The following is a 17,003-nucleotide window of genomic DNA, read 5'->3' as shown; positions in this document are numbered from 1 at the left end:
GGAACTCTGTGCCCTTGAAGCTGGCAGGGAGGCTCCTTGCAAGGGGCTGACGCGGGGTCTGCTCCCCACAGGCAGCCTGCAGCGTGGTGGATGTGGGGTTTAGGGATGAATTACACCCCACCATCCCCCGTGGAGGAGGCAGGCTGGGTTTTCCTCCTTCCCACCCGCATCCTGCCCCGCTGCAGCCCCGGCTCCCGGCACTGCCTTTGTTTCCGCTGTATAACAAGATGATGGGTTAGGGTCAAGCTGCGGGTTCATAACTTGTTGGAAGACTTTGCCGAACAATAAAGGTGTCTGGCTTTATATCTGCTCGTATTTTATCCGCGCCACGGCCTTTCCCCAGCGCCGGCCGCGATTTATGGCGGGGGATATTTGAACGTGTCGAGGCGAGCTGGGGAAGCCGAGGCCGACCCCCTCCCCACGCCTTTGCATTCAGTGCCTGGGCGCTGAAATATTTACCTTCCAGCTCCTCTGACAGTTCAAGCCGTCTCGTGAAGCAAAGGTTATTGAACTGCGAATGTTATGACATTACATTTTTGTGTCTGCACTTTCTGGATGCGTGATGCAGCCTGAATGATAAGTGATCTCGGGGTTAAGCGTGGGGTTTCTTTTTTTTTTTTTGCCTTTCTGTTCCTTTCCCTCCCTCCCTGCTCTCCTCCCTGAGCTGTCAGCTCTGCTGGCGCTTGATAACGCTCCCTTTTATTGCCCTGCCTTTGCATTCCTGCTGCTGGGCTCCCTGCAGTCGAGGTGGGTGCTGGGAAGGCGGGAGAGGGACATTTCCAGCTCAGAAGCCTGCCTGCCTTGCTGTGTGCCTCAGTTTCTCTAACCCTCATGCCGTGAGTGGTCACCCATGCCAGCAGCCCCTCTTCATGGTTGGTAGGGAAATGCTGCATCCTGTGTCCCACCAGGGATAGAATCACCGGGTAGTTTGAGTTGGAAGTGACCTCAAAGCTCCTCTCATCCCAACCCCCTGCCACGGGGGAGACCTTCCACTAGTCCAGGTTGCTCCAAGCCCCATCAAACCTGTCCCAGCCATGCCATGGGGCAGGAGGTGATGCCTGGTGTCACTGGTGCCAGTCTGTGCCCATCTTGCAGCTGCATTGATGGGATTTTGGGGTGCTGAGGTGATGCTCCCTGGTATCCCCCTGGTACCCTGTCTGTCAGGGCTCTGAGCATCTCATCAGCTGTCCCCACTTGAGACACAGCATGCTAGGTGGCCAAGTGGCCAGGGGGACAAGTGACAGCAGGCCTGGGCTGTCCCACACTCACTAGAGGGCAGCAATAAACTGGATCAGTGGGCTGTGCTCCGTCCCTGGGGGCGTTGAGGGGTCTCAGCCCCCACATTTGCCCTGGCACTGTGGGTTTGCAGTGGGGGCACACTTATTGTTCATTGCAGCAGGATGAAGCCTCTCCAACCACTCGGACCCGCAGTGTCATTTCATCCCAAGAGCAAATTAATTAAGCCATTCCATAAATTTGGCTGTGTTTGCTGCTGGTGAATCACATCTGCATCTCCCCTGGCTTTTCCCCCTCCCTGCTCAGCTCCCTGCAGGAGTCAAGATCTCACCCTGCAATGCCTGGAGATTTCCAAGGGCTCAGGGCTGGCCGAGCATCCCGAGCATCCCGGGTCGGGGCGGCTGCCAGAGCTAACAGAATCCAGCTGTGCTCCCAGGCAGGCAGGGGGGGCCGTGGGGAAAAGGGGAAAAAAAAAAAAAAAGAGGTCAGGGCCCGGGAAATTAAATGTTCATAAATGTAGGCCCGAGCGCTTAAAAAGTAGGGCAGTGCCATTAAATCTCATTAAAGTTTAATACCTATCAGTGCCACTTCAGGCAGCCCTTGGACATTGCTTTAATTTGATGGGTGTTAAGGGAGAATTATCAAATAATTGTGCTGGCTGGGGACTTGCTTTTATCATGTTACATGGAAAGCTCTCCCGGCTTTGTGCCGCACATCAAAACAGCGGCGGGTAGGTATTGTTCTGGGGAGGGGATGGGGGCAGCTGCAGGGGGGTCCCCACTGTCCCCATCGCCCTCTGAGGTGGCAGGAGGGATGAGGGACACCGGATCAGGCTGTTACAGGGATTAGCTGCCCCACTGATCAGCTTTTTCTGCCCAAATTTAACCCATCTGCCCCCAGCAGGGGTTTGGTGTCGCAGGCTGGCAGCCTTGAGGGTGGCATGGGGACAGGGAGCATCCTGCCATTGTCCCCATGGACTCTGCCATTACCCCTGTGGGCCCTGGCAGTGCTCCCATGGGTCCTGTCACCATCCCTATGGGTCCTGTCACCATCCTTTTGGGTCCTGCCACCATCCCCATGGGTCTGTCACCGTGCCCCTGAGTCCTGCCACCATCCCTGTGGGCTTTGCTGGTGTTCCCATGACTCCTGCCACCATCCCCATGGGTCTTACTGGTGTCCCCATGGGTCCTACCATCATTCCCATGGGTCTTGTCATCATCCCCACAGGTCATGCCATTGTCCCCATGGGTTCTGTCACCATCCCCGTGGGTCTGTCACCGTCCCCCTGAGTCCTGCCACCATCCCTGTGGGCTTTGCTGGTGTTCCCATGGCTCCTGCCATCATCCCCAGGGGCCTTACTGGTGTCCCCAAGTGTCCTACCATCATTCCCATGGGCCTGTCATCATCCCCACAGCTCCTGCCATTGTCCCCATGGGTCCTGCCAGTCTCTCCATCAGTCCTCCTGCTGTTCCCATGGGTCGTGCTGGTGTCCCCGTGTCCCAGCAGGGTTGTGCCACTCTTCCTGCACTTGCTACCCCAGGATGATGCCAGTGTGGGGCTGTGGGTGCTGCTAATTAATATTAATTTTTGGAGAGGCTGTGGGGTCTGTGGGGAGTTGCAGGTGGGAGGAGCTGGGGATGGCTGGCTCCGTGCAGAGGCGAGGACATGGGCCCATGCATTTTTTATAGAGTGCACCCAGGGTTATTTTTATTTCTTTCTATTTCCTTCCTCCTCCCCTCGCTGTAAAAGTCCCTGTTGATAAAGAATTAGTGCCAGGTCGTTAGTCCTGGTTTTTATGAGATAAACCCAGGCACAAGGTGCTGTCGTGTAAACGCCGGGGCCAGGGGAGCGCGGGGACGGGGAGAGCGGAGCTGCTGCCATGAATTATTCAGCAGCTCCTGATTTCACATTATTCTCACTGATACTTTTACAACCTGTCAGTAAATAAAAAGATTCTACATTATTTATAGAAATGGACCCGAATTGGGTAGGAGAATTTACTGTTGCTATTATTAGGGGCTGCTCAGCACCGCGTTAATGAGGGATGGGTGGTGGCAAGTGCTGCTTCCTGTGGGCACGGTGTCCCCTTGCCCTTCCGGGTGCCACCTTGGTCCCCAAGGATCACTGTGTCTCTCACTGCTGGGGCTCCATGGGTTTGGGCTGTTTGAGGGGAGATACCTCCATCCTAAGGACATCTTCTTCCCAGTGACACATCCCTGCAGGTGACGCCTGCCCCAGGACACCCATGCCAGGGAGGTCACCTTGCAGGGGATGGCATCTTCCCTGGGATGTCTCCTTCCTGGGGACGTCTCCTTCCCAAATATATCTGCTTCCTGGGAGCACCTTCCTCAGGACTGTGTCTTCCTGGAGACATCTTCTCAGACACATCTCCCTCCTGAGTGTCACATCTTCCCAGGGACATCTTCTTCCTGACACTTTTCCAGAGACGCCTCCCTGTGGATGACACCTTCCCAGGGACATCCTTGTGGGGGATGCCTCCTTCCAGGAGATGATATCTTCCCAGAGACATCTTCTTCCCAGAGACGCCTCCCTGTGGAAGACACCTTCCTAGGGACATCTTTGTGGGGGATGCCTCCTTCCAGGAGATGATATCTTCCCAGGGACATCTTCTTCCCTGTGGATGACACCTTCCCAGCGACGTCCCCTTGCTGGGGACATCTCCTTGCAGGGATATCTTCTTCCTGAGCACATCTCCTTCCCAAAGACATCTCCTTCCCAAAGACATCTCCTTCCCAAAGACATCTCCTTCCCACGGACCACATTTTCTCAGGGTCATGCTCTGCCTGGGGATGTGTCCTTCCCCAGGACATCATCTTCCCTGGGACACCTTACCAGGGACATCTTTGCTGTGGATGTTTCATTCCAGGGGATGACATTTTCCCAAGGACACCTCCTTCCCAAAGTCATCTTGAGAGCATCCTCCTGAGAATGTCTCCTCCCTGGGGACCACATTTTTAGGAACATCTCCTTCCTGGTGACCACATTTTCCCGGGAACTTCCTCCCAGGGATGTCTCCTTCCCTGGGACACACATCTTTGCCAGAGGAGGATGCTTTCCAGTCATGATGCAATTACATTTCTGTCCCCATCCAGTCAGTTGTTCCCACCATCCCTCCTGCCTCTGCATCCCGCCCTGCAGCAGGAACTGGAGGGGCTCCACTTCCATCCTGTCCCCCCCTTCCCATCATTTGCCTGTCACCAGCACAGGAGCCATCCCACCCACAGCCCCGCCAGCCCCCCAGATCCCATCTGGGCTTCCTGCATCCCTGATGTGACAGCTCCAGGGAGGTGGAAAAGCATCTCACGGGGCTGGGAAGCCCCGAGGAGGGGGGTGCTGGGCTGTGGGCAAACCAAGGCACGGCAGCAATGGAAAAGCCAGGAGGAAACCCAAGCTGTAATGGTTTGTCTGCGGTGTCCTAAGGTGGCTGCTCCCAGGCTGCCGGTGACAGGTTTATTGGCAGGCAGGCTGGGCTGGAAGGATTGTGGGCTATTTACAGTGCTGGGGCCGTGACTTTGCGAGCAGACAGTTAACATAAATTCACATGATGGATCAGTTATCACTTCATTGAACTGGTGGCGGATCCATTGAAGGCTGTGCAGTAACATACTGTTTCCTGGCTCTGTGCAGCGCTGGGATACATTAAATACACTTTATTTATAGCTTACCATTGCTGCACTGTGGGCAGGAGAATGCAGCTTTTGCAACTATCATCTAATTTTATGATGAGCATTAAAGCAAGGCCTATAATTTGCACCTTTTTATTCATTAGACACTGGTGCAGCCATAAGTCAAGAATGCCCAGGGATTTAGATGCAGATCCAGAAGATAAACTATTGACAAGCCAGATGTATTTTTACATTAGTGTGCCTTTACAATAGTTTATGTTGAGAGTGGAATATAAATTGCATTATTAAATACGAACCACTCTTGTAACCGCTGCTCTTCCTGCGTGTGTGCAGGCAGGGTGGGATTCGGAACCGCAGAGCACGGAGGCTTTGCCTAATGGCTCCAGGTTGGGGGGAGATTGTTATTTTGGCTTATTTTATCCCTGGATATGCTGATGCATCAGAGCAGGGGTCTGTCTCAGCGCTGCCCCTAGGAGGAGGCATCCTGAGGGATGAAGAGATGTGGGATGTCAGAGCAAAGCCATCCCAACCACGTGCCCCCAGCAGGGACCTCGGCTTGGCCGCTGCCACCCGGCCAGCAGCGAGTTAAATCCTTTTGTTTCTGAGGCAATACAGTTTATATTATGAGCATGAATAAAAGATGGTTGTGCTAGGGGTAGCTGTCAGGATCTTCGCCGCCTATAAAGGCTTCTACTGTAGCTTGACAGTAAAAGACTGTGTTTGGGGACTGATGTGGTTTCTCAAAGGAGCTAAATAAATAAGGGACGCTTATTTTTACACCAGTAAAGGCTGCTGGAAATTTAAAGCCCTGTTTATCTCACTGAAATCACGGTGTTTATTGTTATCTCGTGGAGGGGGAATTTGCATGTTCACTAATAATTAACCCAGCCCAGCGTTCTCCCTGCTGTACCTGTGGCAGCCCTGCCGTTATCTGGGGGGAGGAAACGCTTGCAAATCAAATGCAAATATTGACCCTGCCTGGGCCGGGCACTGCCGTGGCAGGAGGGCAGGATGGAGGGGCTGGCTGCTAGTGTGGGACATGAGGGGGCTGATGGGAGCCACCCCCATGGCCACCCCATCCTTATTTCTGCCCTACTCCCATTGACGTCCCATCCACCCTGATGCTTTTCCATATTTCCACCCCATTCCCGTTGCCATCCTGTCCCCATTGCCACCCTGTTGCCATTGCCACTCCATCCTTATTTCCATCCTATGGCCATGGCTACCCCATTGCCATTGTCACCCTCTGCTACCCCATTCCCATTGTCACCGTGTTGCCACCCCATCCTTCTTTTCACCTCATACTCATTGCTGTCCCATCTTCATTGCTACCCAGCACCCATTGCTAACCTGTGTCTATTCCTGTCCCCATTGCCACCCCATCCATATTTCCACTCCATCTCCATGGCTGCCCATTCCCCACTGCCACTTCATCCTTATTTCTACTCTTATCCTACGGTCACCTCATTCCCATGATCACTGCCACCCTATCCTTATTGTCACCTTGTCCATTGACACTCCATCTTTATTTCCACCCTGTTTCCTTCACCACCCCATCCCCATTGCCACCCCATCCATATTTCCACTCCATCTCCATGGCCACCATGGCCACTCTGTCCTTATTTCCACCCTCGTCCTATGGTCACCTCGTTCCCATGATCACTGCCACTCTATCCTTATTGTCACCTTGTCCCCATTGACACTCCATCTTTATTTCCACCCTATTGGAAATAAAGATCCTCTGCCACCCCATCCTTATTTCCACCCCACCCCTGTGGCCACCCCTTTGTGGCGGGCGCTAACAGGCGTCCCGTCCTGGTTGCCAGTCCCGGTGCCACCAGATGCTGCCGCTCCGTGTCACACCATCATGTCGCTAGCAGAGTGTAACGGGGAGAGCAGTCGGTGCCTTTGTTTCTCCTGCTCTCCGCACAGCTGTCACTTCCAGTGATCAGTAGAAAAATCATCACCCCACCGGATCATACATATGGAACGGTGTCTGTGCGGAATATTTATCGTAACATGTGTCGAGGCCGCGCCGGTCGCGAGCCCCGGGCTGGGCTCACGCGAGGATGCTCCAATCCCCTGGGCTCTGCCTGCTGGGGAGGTGTGGGTGTCCCCACAGCAGTGTCCCCACAGTGGTTGGGGGACTCGGGGCTAATTGCGCTTGGTGGCCTCAGGCTGTGCAGCATCCTCTGCCTCGTGGGGGACTGGGAAAGTGTTCCCTCTCCCAGCCTGTCCCCACCTTGTTCCCAAAGGATGTCTTCAAGCTGGGGGAGCAGCTGAGGTGTGGGGGTGTGCAGAGCTGCAGCTGGTAAAGCTGCAGGGGAACAGAAGCCCGGGGGCTGCCCTTTGCTGGGGTCACCTGTGGGGTGGCCCTTGGGGTCTCCAAGGGCAGGAGGCGAAGGCACTTGGGCACCTTGGCCCCGTCAGTGTCTCCTGGAGCTCTCTCCCATCCCTGGAGCTGTCAGCTCGGCACCTTTCATGTGTGATGGGTAAACAGCGTGGCGCGCCTGCCGGGGGAAGGCTGTTGGATCCCTGCTGGTGCTAAAGCGGCGTCTGGCAGGGACGGGGAACGTGCCGTCGCCTGCGCGAGGCACGGCGGACGTGACGCCCCGCTGGGGCTCCGTGCGGCTTTCCTGATGGAGAGCAGAGCCCCAGCCTGCCCCGGTGTCAGGGGGAAGCTGTGCCGATGGCATCCGTGGTATTCCCTGCAGGTGTGCCACTCCCACCACCAAAAACCACATCTCACATCCCCATGCCACGCGCTGGCGGGGACACAGAGCCCCCCTGTGCCCCCTCTCTGTGCGTTTTCCCTCTCCAGGGTGGACAGATGCCGCGCGGGCAGGACGGGGTCACCGGGTCCCCCCAGCACATGGCTAGGGGAAGGTGTTGCCAGCGCCTTTTGGCACCCGCTGCCACACGAGCGCGCTCCTCTGACAGCTTTATCAAGCCTCCAGACTTCCCAATTCCATTGTTCCTGACATCTGTTTCGGTAAGTGATTAATTGCAATTAGTGAACGGTTTGAAAGCCTGTGGAAGAATATTCAGCAGAAAACTCGTCAAGATTAATGAGTGGTGGCAGTTGTCAGAAGGGCTGCTGCCTCGCCGGGATGCGGCGGCGGCGGGGAGGTGCGGGAGGCTGGGTGAGTGGGGTGCCCCCCTCCCCGTGCCCGTGTCCCCCCCCCCAGCGTGCCCCCCCCTCCCGGAGAATAACACGGGCTGATTTTTCATCCGAACGCATGAATTATCCACTAATGCGCTATTAATAAAGCGCTGTGGAGTTTCACCGAGATTAGGTCCTAAATCATGCAGAATGAATTTTAATCAGTCCGAAAGACACCGGTGCTAGCCACTCCCGGGGACCTGCGGGAAACCAGCCTGGATCCGGCTGGCATCTGCTGCCGGAGCAGCCACACCTGCACCTTTACCCCCGTGCCATGCCGTGCTACCTGCGGGTGCTGACAGAGCCAGGCACCTTTGTGCCTGGCACGCTGCCGCCGTGGCAGGAGGGTTGCAGGGTATGAGCTCTGTGGGCACAGCCAGCTCTCTGAATCTGTACCAGCGGGCACAGGGGGGTGACAGCCTGTGAGGTGGCACCTGACTGTGGTGCCCGGGGTGCCAGGAGGGAGCAGGAAGCATCCTCTCTGCCCAGATTCCCAAAGGCCCCATATTTTGGGGGGTGTCACTCCTGCAGTGAGATTCCCAGGTCTCTGCAATGTGCCTTTGCTCTCTGGTTGTGCCCCCAGCTCAATGCAAGGGACCACCCCGAGGTGCCAGGGGGTTTGTGGGGGTGCCAAGCCCGCGGGGTGACACACCCTCAGCCCCACGGGGAAGGGAGGGTGCGACATCTGCTCCTGCAAATTGTTTGCCTTGCCGAGGTCAGGGCGGCTCGACAGCCCCAGGTCCTGCGAGCAGATGGCTCCGGCATGTTCCCGGCCGCGCTCCGCTGTGCCGCACCCATGAAATTCCCCATTAACTGGCTGTGACCGGAGGCTGGAGGGGGAGGAAGCATCCCTCGCTCCTCTGCACTCAGCCTGGGAGCACGCACAGCCTGCGTGTGTCCCCAAGGGCAGCAGGGACTTGTCCCCTCTGCCGGGGAGGGGGATGGCAACCATGCTTTGCGTGGCTTCACTAATCCAGGGGGGCTGTGGAGCAGTCAGGGCTCATCACCCAGGTGCTGGTGGGGAGCGAGTCCCCATCCCCTTCCCTGCCTGCCAGCCTGTCCCTGTCCCATCTCTTTGATTTATTGCTCTTTTGGCGGAGGGCAGGGGTGGCGGGGTCGCCAGGGGCTGGCAGGGGTCGGGAGGTCCCGCCGTCGGCCGCCCTTTGTTGGTGTCCGGCACAATGACCCGGTGCGGGCTGTTTGCTGGGTAATTACCGTGCCGGGGAGGATGAGGAGGTCAGGGCCGATGGAGCCGCTGTGACCCGCCGCCGTCGAGGCCCTGTGTGGCAGCGGCTTGTCCTTCCCCTGTCACCATCTGCTCGGAGGCGGCCGCTCGGAGCGGCGGGGCTGCGGCGCTCAGACGGACGGACAGATGGTGGTGGGTTTGAAGAGGTAGAGTGTGTACTTTGTTCTGGAGAGCTTGGAGGGAAAAAAGCATTAGAAGGAGAAAAAGGCAGGATGAGGAGAAGGAGGGGATGTCTTCCTGTGTCCTCACTGCCTGCCACCGTGCCACACGTTGTAGTGGAGGTTGTCACCATGCCATGGATGAGGCCGTGAGTCCTGCACCGTAGTTGGAATGACAGGGAGATGATATGGGTGGTCACTGCCCCTCTGAGTGTCCCCTGTGCCACCACCCCAAGGATGTGGGCATCCCTGTGGTGTCGCCAGGGATGCCCTAACCCCGCTGCGCCTCTCCAGGGCCTGACCCCGCCGTGCTGCCTGCCGGCACTGCACGTCCCCGCCTGCCAGCGGTGCCAGCCAGGCCGGGGCTGATGCAAGCGGCATTCCCGGGCAAGCCCGGCCGCTTCCCAACCGGCTGGGGCAGCCGGGCCGGGGGCGAGGCGCGGGCGTGGGGTCCCTGCAGCGGTGCTGCGGACGCCGGGCACAGGCAGGGCGACACGGCGTCTCCCCGGGGCGCTCCTGACCCGCCGGACCCGCTCGAGGAGCGCTGGCGTGGGTTGGCGGCTTTGGCTCTGCTGCAAGAGAAAGGTGGGGCCCGGCCGCCCCTGCCGCCTCGCCGCCGCCTGCTCCCCCGGCGCCGGCCCTCCGTGTCCCGGCATCGCCTCTGCGCAGCGGGCCGCGCTCGACGCCCATGCAACGGTGCCACGGCGGTGCCTGCCCGGCGCCCGCGGGCAGGGCAGGGGCGCTGGCACCGCGTCCTGGCACCCGGGTGGCTTTGCTGGAGTGCGCCGGTGTTGGGCCGTGCAGGGGGGGTTTGGCACAACCAGGTGGGGCTCGAGGCCGCGGTGCACGGGGTGATGCGCTGGGGTGGGGATGTGAGTGGGCTCCCTGAGGAGGGATTCCCATGGAAATCAGAGGCTCTGGGTTGGGACCCTGCCCGCTGCCTGCCACCGTTGCAATTCTGGCTTTGCTGCCTTTTAATTACCGCCCGCGCCAGGCCTGGCCCTGCGTTCCACTTCATTACGCGATTGCGATCGGGGCCGCTCCTCCCTCCCGGTGGATAATTAGGTGTGTTTTCTCCCGCGCGCAGACAGACACTTAATACAGCTTTAATCACCTGCTCCAGCGGCTCCCACCCACCGCCCTGTGCCCGCTGCTGCCGCTGCCCACAGCCTGCCCAGCCAGGTAATGACAGGCTGCGGGTGCCCAGTGGAACGCCCGCTAGTAACCCCCAGTGCAAATGCCCGCTGCCAGTGCCCAGTGAGCGTGCCCGCTGCAACAGCCCTGTGCCAACACCTCGTGAACATCCCTGGTGCAGATCATGGAATCGTGGAATGGTTTGAGTTGGAAGAGACTTTAAAGATCTCTTTGTTTGAACCCCCTGCTGTGGGCAGGGACACCTTACACTGGACCATGTTGCTCCAAGCCCTGTTCAACCTGATCTTAAACACTCCCAGGGATGAGGAATGCCCAGTGCCAATGCCCAGCGCCCAACCCTGATGCAAATGCGCCATGCAAACACCTTGTGCAAATGATCAGTGCCAACACCCGCTGGACATCCCCAGCGCATGTACCCCGTTCCAACGCCCATCCCTGGTGCCAGTGCCCGGTGCAAACACCACCCAGGCGGGGAGCTGGCGTGTCCTGGGGTGCTGTGGCGCTGGCAGGCGGCGCTGCCCGGCTCCCGGCCGGCTTCTCTGGAGCAGGCGGCCGCCGGCTCCTCGCAGGTGTACGCACAGACTCCGCGGCGCCCGAGCTTCTGTGCGGCGGGCGCGTGCCAGCACACTGCTGTGCCTTGCGAAGGTAGCAGCCATCTGCACTGTGATAAAAAGCCCTGAGGATGATAAATAGACAAGTAGCACTTTTATTGGATTGCCGTTCCGAAGCAGCCACTTTGGGTTTGGCACGGCGCTAACGACAGACTCGCCGCACGCTGTGCCCATCCGCCCCGGCCGGGGGAAAGGGGCTGCCCGGCAGCGATGCCAGTGCCTGCCTGGGCACCGCTGCTCATCCCAGAGCGCTCCCCCTGCCTCTTCCTTCCCCCTTGGTTTTCAGGAGTGACATGGATCTGGATGGGAGGGCAGCGTGGCTGGCTGTGGGGCAGGAGTGGGGCTGTCCAGCTGGCACGGCGTGGCACAGCATGGCACAGCGTGGCACAGTGTCCCAGCTGCTGCGCTGGCCTCGGCATCACCTGCACAAAGCAGCTTGTTTGTCAATAATGGAGCAGGGAAAATTGCACCCGAAATGCCTCTCGGCTCTGCTTTGTGCTGCCTTAATGCATCCACCCCGGAGGTGCCGGCTCGGCGGCGGCACAAAGGCTGCTGGAAGGGAGGGGAGGAAGGCATGGGGAGCTCAGAGAGGTTCCAGGGGGGATTTACTCCCCACTGGCCCACACAGCCCCCCAGTGCCAGGGTGAGGGGGCAAAGACAGGCTCTGACCCAGGTGGTTGGCACCATCATGCCCCCACAGCTTGGCTGTGCCTGATGCCAGGGATGTCAGCCCAGTGGGATTGATCCCAGAGGGATGTGAGTCTTGGGAACAGTTTTGGGGGGAGCAGCATTGCTTAGTCCTTGCCCAAAACTCCTGCTGCTGGGAGCAGGGAGTGGGGTCCTACCAAACATCCCCATCTCCCTGTGCTGGGACATCGCTCCAGCCTTGGGGATGTGATTTCCAATTAATTCCATGTGAGTCATGGCTGCAGTTGCCATCCCACCCTGCCCATCCCACCAGAGCCCTGACATGGAGGTGACACTGAATTTTGGGGTGGCATGGGAAAAGTGGTGACCCCCTGGTTTGGCTTGGGAGACACTGGGGTGGTTGTGGGGTCAGTCTGTGTCCCTTTGTGGTGGCAGCTTCTGCAGTGGGATGGGGCAGCTGGGGACACCATTTCAGGGATGGGACAGGACACCACAGCTTGGGGACAGTTTCAGGGCACAGCCCCACGTTACAAGGGGATGGCAGCACAGGCACTGGGGGTGCTGGGGGGGGGGGGGTGTCTGTCCCCACACCCTGCCAGCCCCCACCTGCAGCTCCGGGGCCGCACGCAGCTGCCTGCCCGGGCGTGCATGCCAGGAATTTGGGATTGCAGGGGGGGCTGGCTGCCTGCGTGCCCTCTGACCCCCGGATGATACAAGCCCTCTTCTGTTTCTCCTCAGCCCGCCGGCGGGGTCAGCCTGACGGCTGGCGCTGGCTGCCTCGCTGTGATAAAGCAGCTCGTCTGTCACGACACAATGGATCCGTCAGGCTGCTGGCACGGCCCAGGGGACACGGCCCCGGGGCTGGGTGGGTGCTGGCGTGCCCCTTGGAGCTCCCCAGGGTGTTCAGGCTCTCAGCAGAGGGGTAGGGACAGCGACAGGAGCCAGGTGTCCCGGCTGATACCCCTGCCAGCCCCTGCTCTGCTGCAGGGAGATACAGCCCCGTGTCCTGGCTCCCTGCCATGCCCGCTGCCCTCACTCCTCACCACCCAAAAATACCTCAGGAGGCCCCAGCATGAGGTGCCCCTCATGCGGGGGACGTTCCTGAGGGAATTGCTCCCCTTCATCCATCCCAGTCCCACTTTCCTCCTGACTTCACGGTCTTTTTATCCAATTTTACATCAGCCTCTCACTAATTTCTGGGATCTCAATATCCAGGATGCTTCCCCCTGCAGCACCACCCCCTGGCATGGGTGCAGGACCCCCCTAGGATCCCCCAGCCCCAACTGGGTGGTTTTTGAGAGCTCAAAAGCATCTCCAATTAGGAGCAGCCGTGCCGCGGCGCTCTGGCGAGGCACTGGGGCTGTCACTGTGCCGCCTTAATTAGCAGCGCCAGGGCAGGGGTCAGCACAGCTCGGCGGGCTTGACAAGGCTGCTATCAAGTGCAAGGAGGGAGGAGGAGGGAAGGGAGGGAAAAGCAAAGCTCCCCAACTCAGGACCAGCCTGGGCGGCGGGGAGGGGGAGGATGAGCGCGCCGGAGCCGCGCAGGCAGAGTTAAAAGGCAATAAAATGGTCGCTGTCACCCGCCGGCGGCTCAGCACCAGGGCCGTGCCTCCCTCTGCCGGGCTGTGGGACCGCTCCTGGGCCCCCCCAGCAGCCTGAGCGCCAGCCTGGGCAGGGGGGCACGGGACCCTCGCCATGCTGGAGATGAAGAGCTGGTCGTCTTTGCTGCAGAGCCTCAGTAAGTGACGGGGGTGGCGAGGCTGGGGCTGTGGGGACACCCCTCCTGTGGGGACACTGTGATGTCCCCACGAGCCGTCCCCTCCCTGGCCCCACCGTGCAAGGGGAGGTGGGTGGGTGGCATGGCCGGGGCGAGGGTCCCACACCCCCAGGCCCCGCGTGCCGCCCCGACCCCTCTCCGGCGTCCCCGGCCGCGGGGTCAGCGCCCGACCGCGGCCAGGCTTAACCTCTGCCCTTGCCCCGCCGACCTGCAGCCCTGTTAAAAAGGGTTTAAATGCAAAGTTATTTGATAGCTAATCCCAGCTATCCTGGGGGCAGCCCTGGGCTGTGGCGCTGGGAATCGCCCCGAGCCGGGACCCTCAGGCGGCAGCGCCGGCACAGCCGGGGTTGCGCCGGGGCTGGAGGTCAGGCAAACGCGCCGATTAAAGTCCGGCGGGTGAAAAGAGCTTAAACAAATCCCAAATCCCTCAGATGCCAGATGAGGCTGGTTGAAATTTGCTCGGGAGCCACTGTGGGGAGGGGGAGAGACGCTGGAACTGGCGGGAGCACTGGGAAGGCCGAAACTGGGGAGGCTGGAGCTGTGCGGGTGCTGGGAGGCCTTGGGGCTGGGCAGGGGGCTCAGTTGGTGTTGTGGGGGCCCTGTGTGCCTTCCTGCCCTACCTCCCTTTGCTGCTGGGCCATGAGGGACCAGCATCAGGGGACTCCCTGTTTCGCCATCATTTCCCCATCTTAGCACACCTCCCCTCCTAAATGCCACTTGTGGGGTGCCAAGGGGAGACACAGGGGAGTGGCCTCACTGCTGAGCAGTCACCCAGCCAAACTTGGGAGCAAAAAATGCTGATTTTTCTCCTTCCTGGCATCATGACATGGAGGTGCTCACTTGTCCCCAGGGCTGTGCCACTGAGGAGGTCATGAGTCCCTGGCCTGCTGTGTTCCCTTGCTTTCCCCAGGTGTAACATGTCCTGGAGGTGCCAGGCTGCAGCCTCACGTCTGAAGTGTTCTCAGGTAGCCAGATCCTGTTGTGATGCTGTTAGGGAAACTGAGGCTGGCACAACCTGGAGGTTCTGGTGTGGTGGGAGCTGTGGGGTGGGATGGGGGCTGTGGGTGGGAGGCAGCCAAAGGAGGAGGAATAGGGGGACAATTCCTGGTGGCAGCTGTCTGGCCTGGGGCAGGGGTGGCCAGACAGGCTCTGTCCCCTCAGTCCTTACCTGTCCCCCATGGCAATGAGTCCCCAAAGACCCGTCAGGGCCAGCTGAACCCCAGCCCAGGGACAGAGGTCGCAGATGCTGTGAGGAGCCACGCAGACCCCCAGGCCTCCCTTAATTGGGGAGGATCGATGGGCTGGGGACCCCAGTGCTCCCTGCCCAGTGGGGATGGGATGCCCTGTGCTCCCCTGCCAGCTTCTGCATTGCCACCTTGCCCCTCCATCGTAGTGCCCATTCCATTGGGGTGCACCCTCCTTCCCACCCCATTGTGAGCACGGTGACAGCCCCAGATCAGGCAGCTGGTGGCAGGGTGTGCTCTGTGCAGGGACCACCGGCCTCCCCAGCTCTGCCACATCCCACATTCCACATCCCTGCCCACCAAGGGTTAACCCTGCAGAGGCAGGATGCCTGCAAGCCCTCGTGCCAGTTCAGAAATGAATGTTGCCTTTAATATACCATCCTTCAATCCTTATCTCTCCTAATTTATTGGACATAACTGGTTGCGCTGATGGATTCGTGGCTTAGACCTTGGCTTCTAAATTTCAGCATTAATAATCTGCCCCTTCATTCTGCTCTCCAGATGTCTTTCATTTATCTGCTTATTCAGTAGGGGTGCAACCTCGCGTCCTCCGTGCCAGCGCTAATGTGGCCCGGTGACAATAAATTTGGACTTGTAATAACATGGCCAGATGAATGAATTGACCTCTTGGTGACTGTCACTCCCAGCCTCCCCCCTTGTTAGGGACTGCTGGGGACCAGGGGGGCCCCTAACAATGGCTGCTAATGTCAACCCCCTCCCCTTTGCTTTTTTCCCCCCCAAATTTGGAAAAATTATGGAGAGGCAGATGAGTGGACCGCTTAATCTTTAATCAGCTTTGGAGCAGGGTGAGAGCAGCCATCCTTAGGGGAAATCCTAAAACCAGGGAGCCCTGATAGGGCCCCCCAGGGGCTGTGACCCCTCGCCCAGGTGGGGATGTGTCAGTGCTGCGGGGCTGAACCTGAGCCGGGCAGGTTGCACACCTGAGACCGTGCGGAGGAATGTGTTTGCTTAATTAATTGGCGGCGGGAGCGCGCCGGGGGTGTAAATCTAACGTGGGCCTTGGCAGCCTGCAGTGCTGCGCACGCAAGACTAGACTTTAAATAAGGGTGCAATTATTGTTTGAATAATTGACGAACAACGGGCGCGCATCGGCGCTCAGCCTAATGGGCTTTGATCGCTCGCCAGGGCCGCCCGGCGCGCCGGCATCCCGCCCACGGAGGATGTGAGGGGTCCAGCAAGGGGTGTGCGTGGGTCACACGGGCAAATCGGGGTGCTGCTCCCCTCTGGGGGGGTTTATGGGGCAGGTGTGGAAAGCGGGGTGTTGTTCCCCACCCGCCCCAGCCGACAGCGCGGCGCCGCGGGGTCGGCCGGGGAGGAGGAAGAGGACCCTGCACGTAGCAATTGATTTAAATCATTTTAGAGAGGACCTATGGAAAATAAAAAGCCTTTAATCACATTTGTATCCATTTCCAGCCTCGGTAAATCAATTTGGATTGAGCTGGGTGCCACGGTTACAGCTGATTAGCGCGCGGCGGATGGGGTCAAATTAATGCTAGCTGGGTTCGCTTAATGGGGTCACCGTCGTGAGCATCCCTCCTCCGGGGCACCGCGGTGGGCAGGAACGTTTTGGTCCTGTCCGTGCCACAGGGAGCTTTTCCAGCAAGGAAGTGCCAGGGTGTGAGCTCCATGCTGCTCCGTGCCTCAGTTTCCTCTTGCACACCAGCATTAACCATAGCAGAAGAGCCAGTGAGCAGCACTGGGGATGTTCAGGGGGATATTTGGATTGTCCCACCTTCCTCCCCTGGTCCCACCGTGCATCCCCCACGTGTCAGAGCCCCTCACGTGTCCTCCCTGCTGCCCCACGGAGGAGCCATAAACAGGTCCCCGCGCCCCGGTGCCGGTTAATTTGTTTTCAATAGGTTCCAATCAATTAAACGTGGTCCTGGCGAAGGGAAAAGTGCCCTGGTAATTGGTGAAAATAAATCACTCGGCAGAGCCGCGGTGCTGCCTGGGAGCCGGGGCTGCAGCCGCGTGGCACTGTGGGGATGGGGACAGTGGGGATGGAGCCCGCTTTGCCTGGCTGGGGTCCCTGTGGGGCTGGGGTCCCTGTGTGATCCGCTGGCAATGGCGTGCTCGGGAGCTCCCAGCCCGCTCCCT

General features: G+C 59.2%; 1 protein-coding gene across 4 annotated transcripts in view; it reads left to right on the top strand.

The window, feature by feature from the left end:
- The window catches only part of GSE1 (Gse1 coiled-coil protein), a 108,306-nt gene that overhangs the window by 45,888 nt on the left and 45,415 nt on the right, over nucleotides 1–17,003 (top strand). The window contains exon 1 of one of the 4 annotated variants that reach the window (XM_058034224.1): nucleotides 13,481–13,602. The exons of the other annotated variants lie outside the window; for them this stretch is intronic. Within the exon in view, the coding sequence (XP_057890207.1) occupies nucleotides 13,560–13,602 (43 nt within the window). The 5' untranslated portion in view covers nucleotides 13,481–13,559. Of the gene's footprint in view, nucleotides 1–13,480; nucleotides 13,603–17,003 lie in introns of those variants that run through there. 4 annotated transcript variants of the gene reach the window in all.

Source organism: Melospiza georgiana, chromosome 14 (genome assembly GCF_028018845.1).
Source record: "Melospiza georgiana isolate bMelGeo1 chromosome 14, bMelGeo1.pri, whole genome shotgun sequence".
NCBI classification, from domain to species: Eukaryota; Metazoa; Chordata; class Aves; order Passeriformes; family Passerellidae; genus Melospiza; species Melospiza georgiana.
This window is presented reverse-complemented; position numbering and strand designations above follow the sequence as displayed.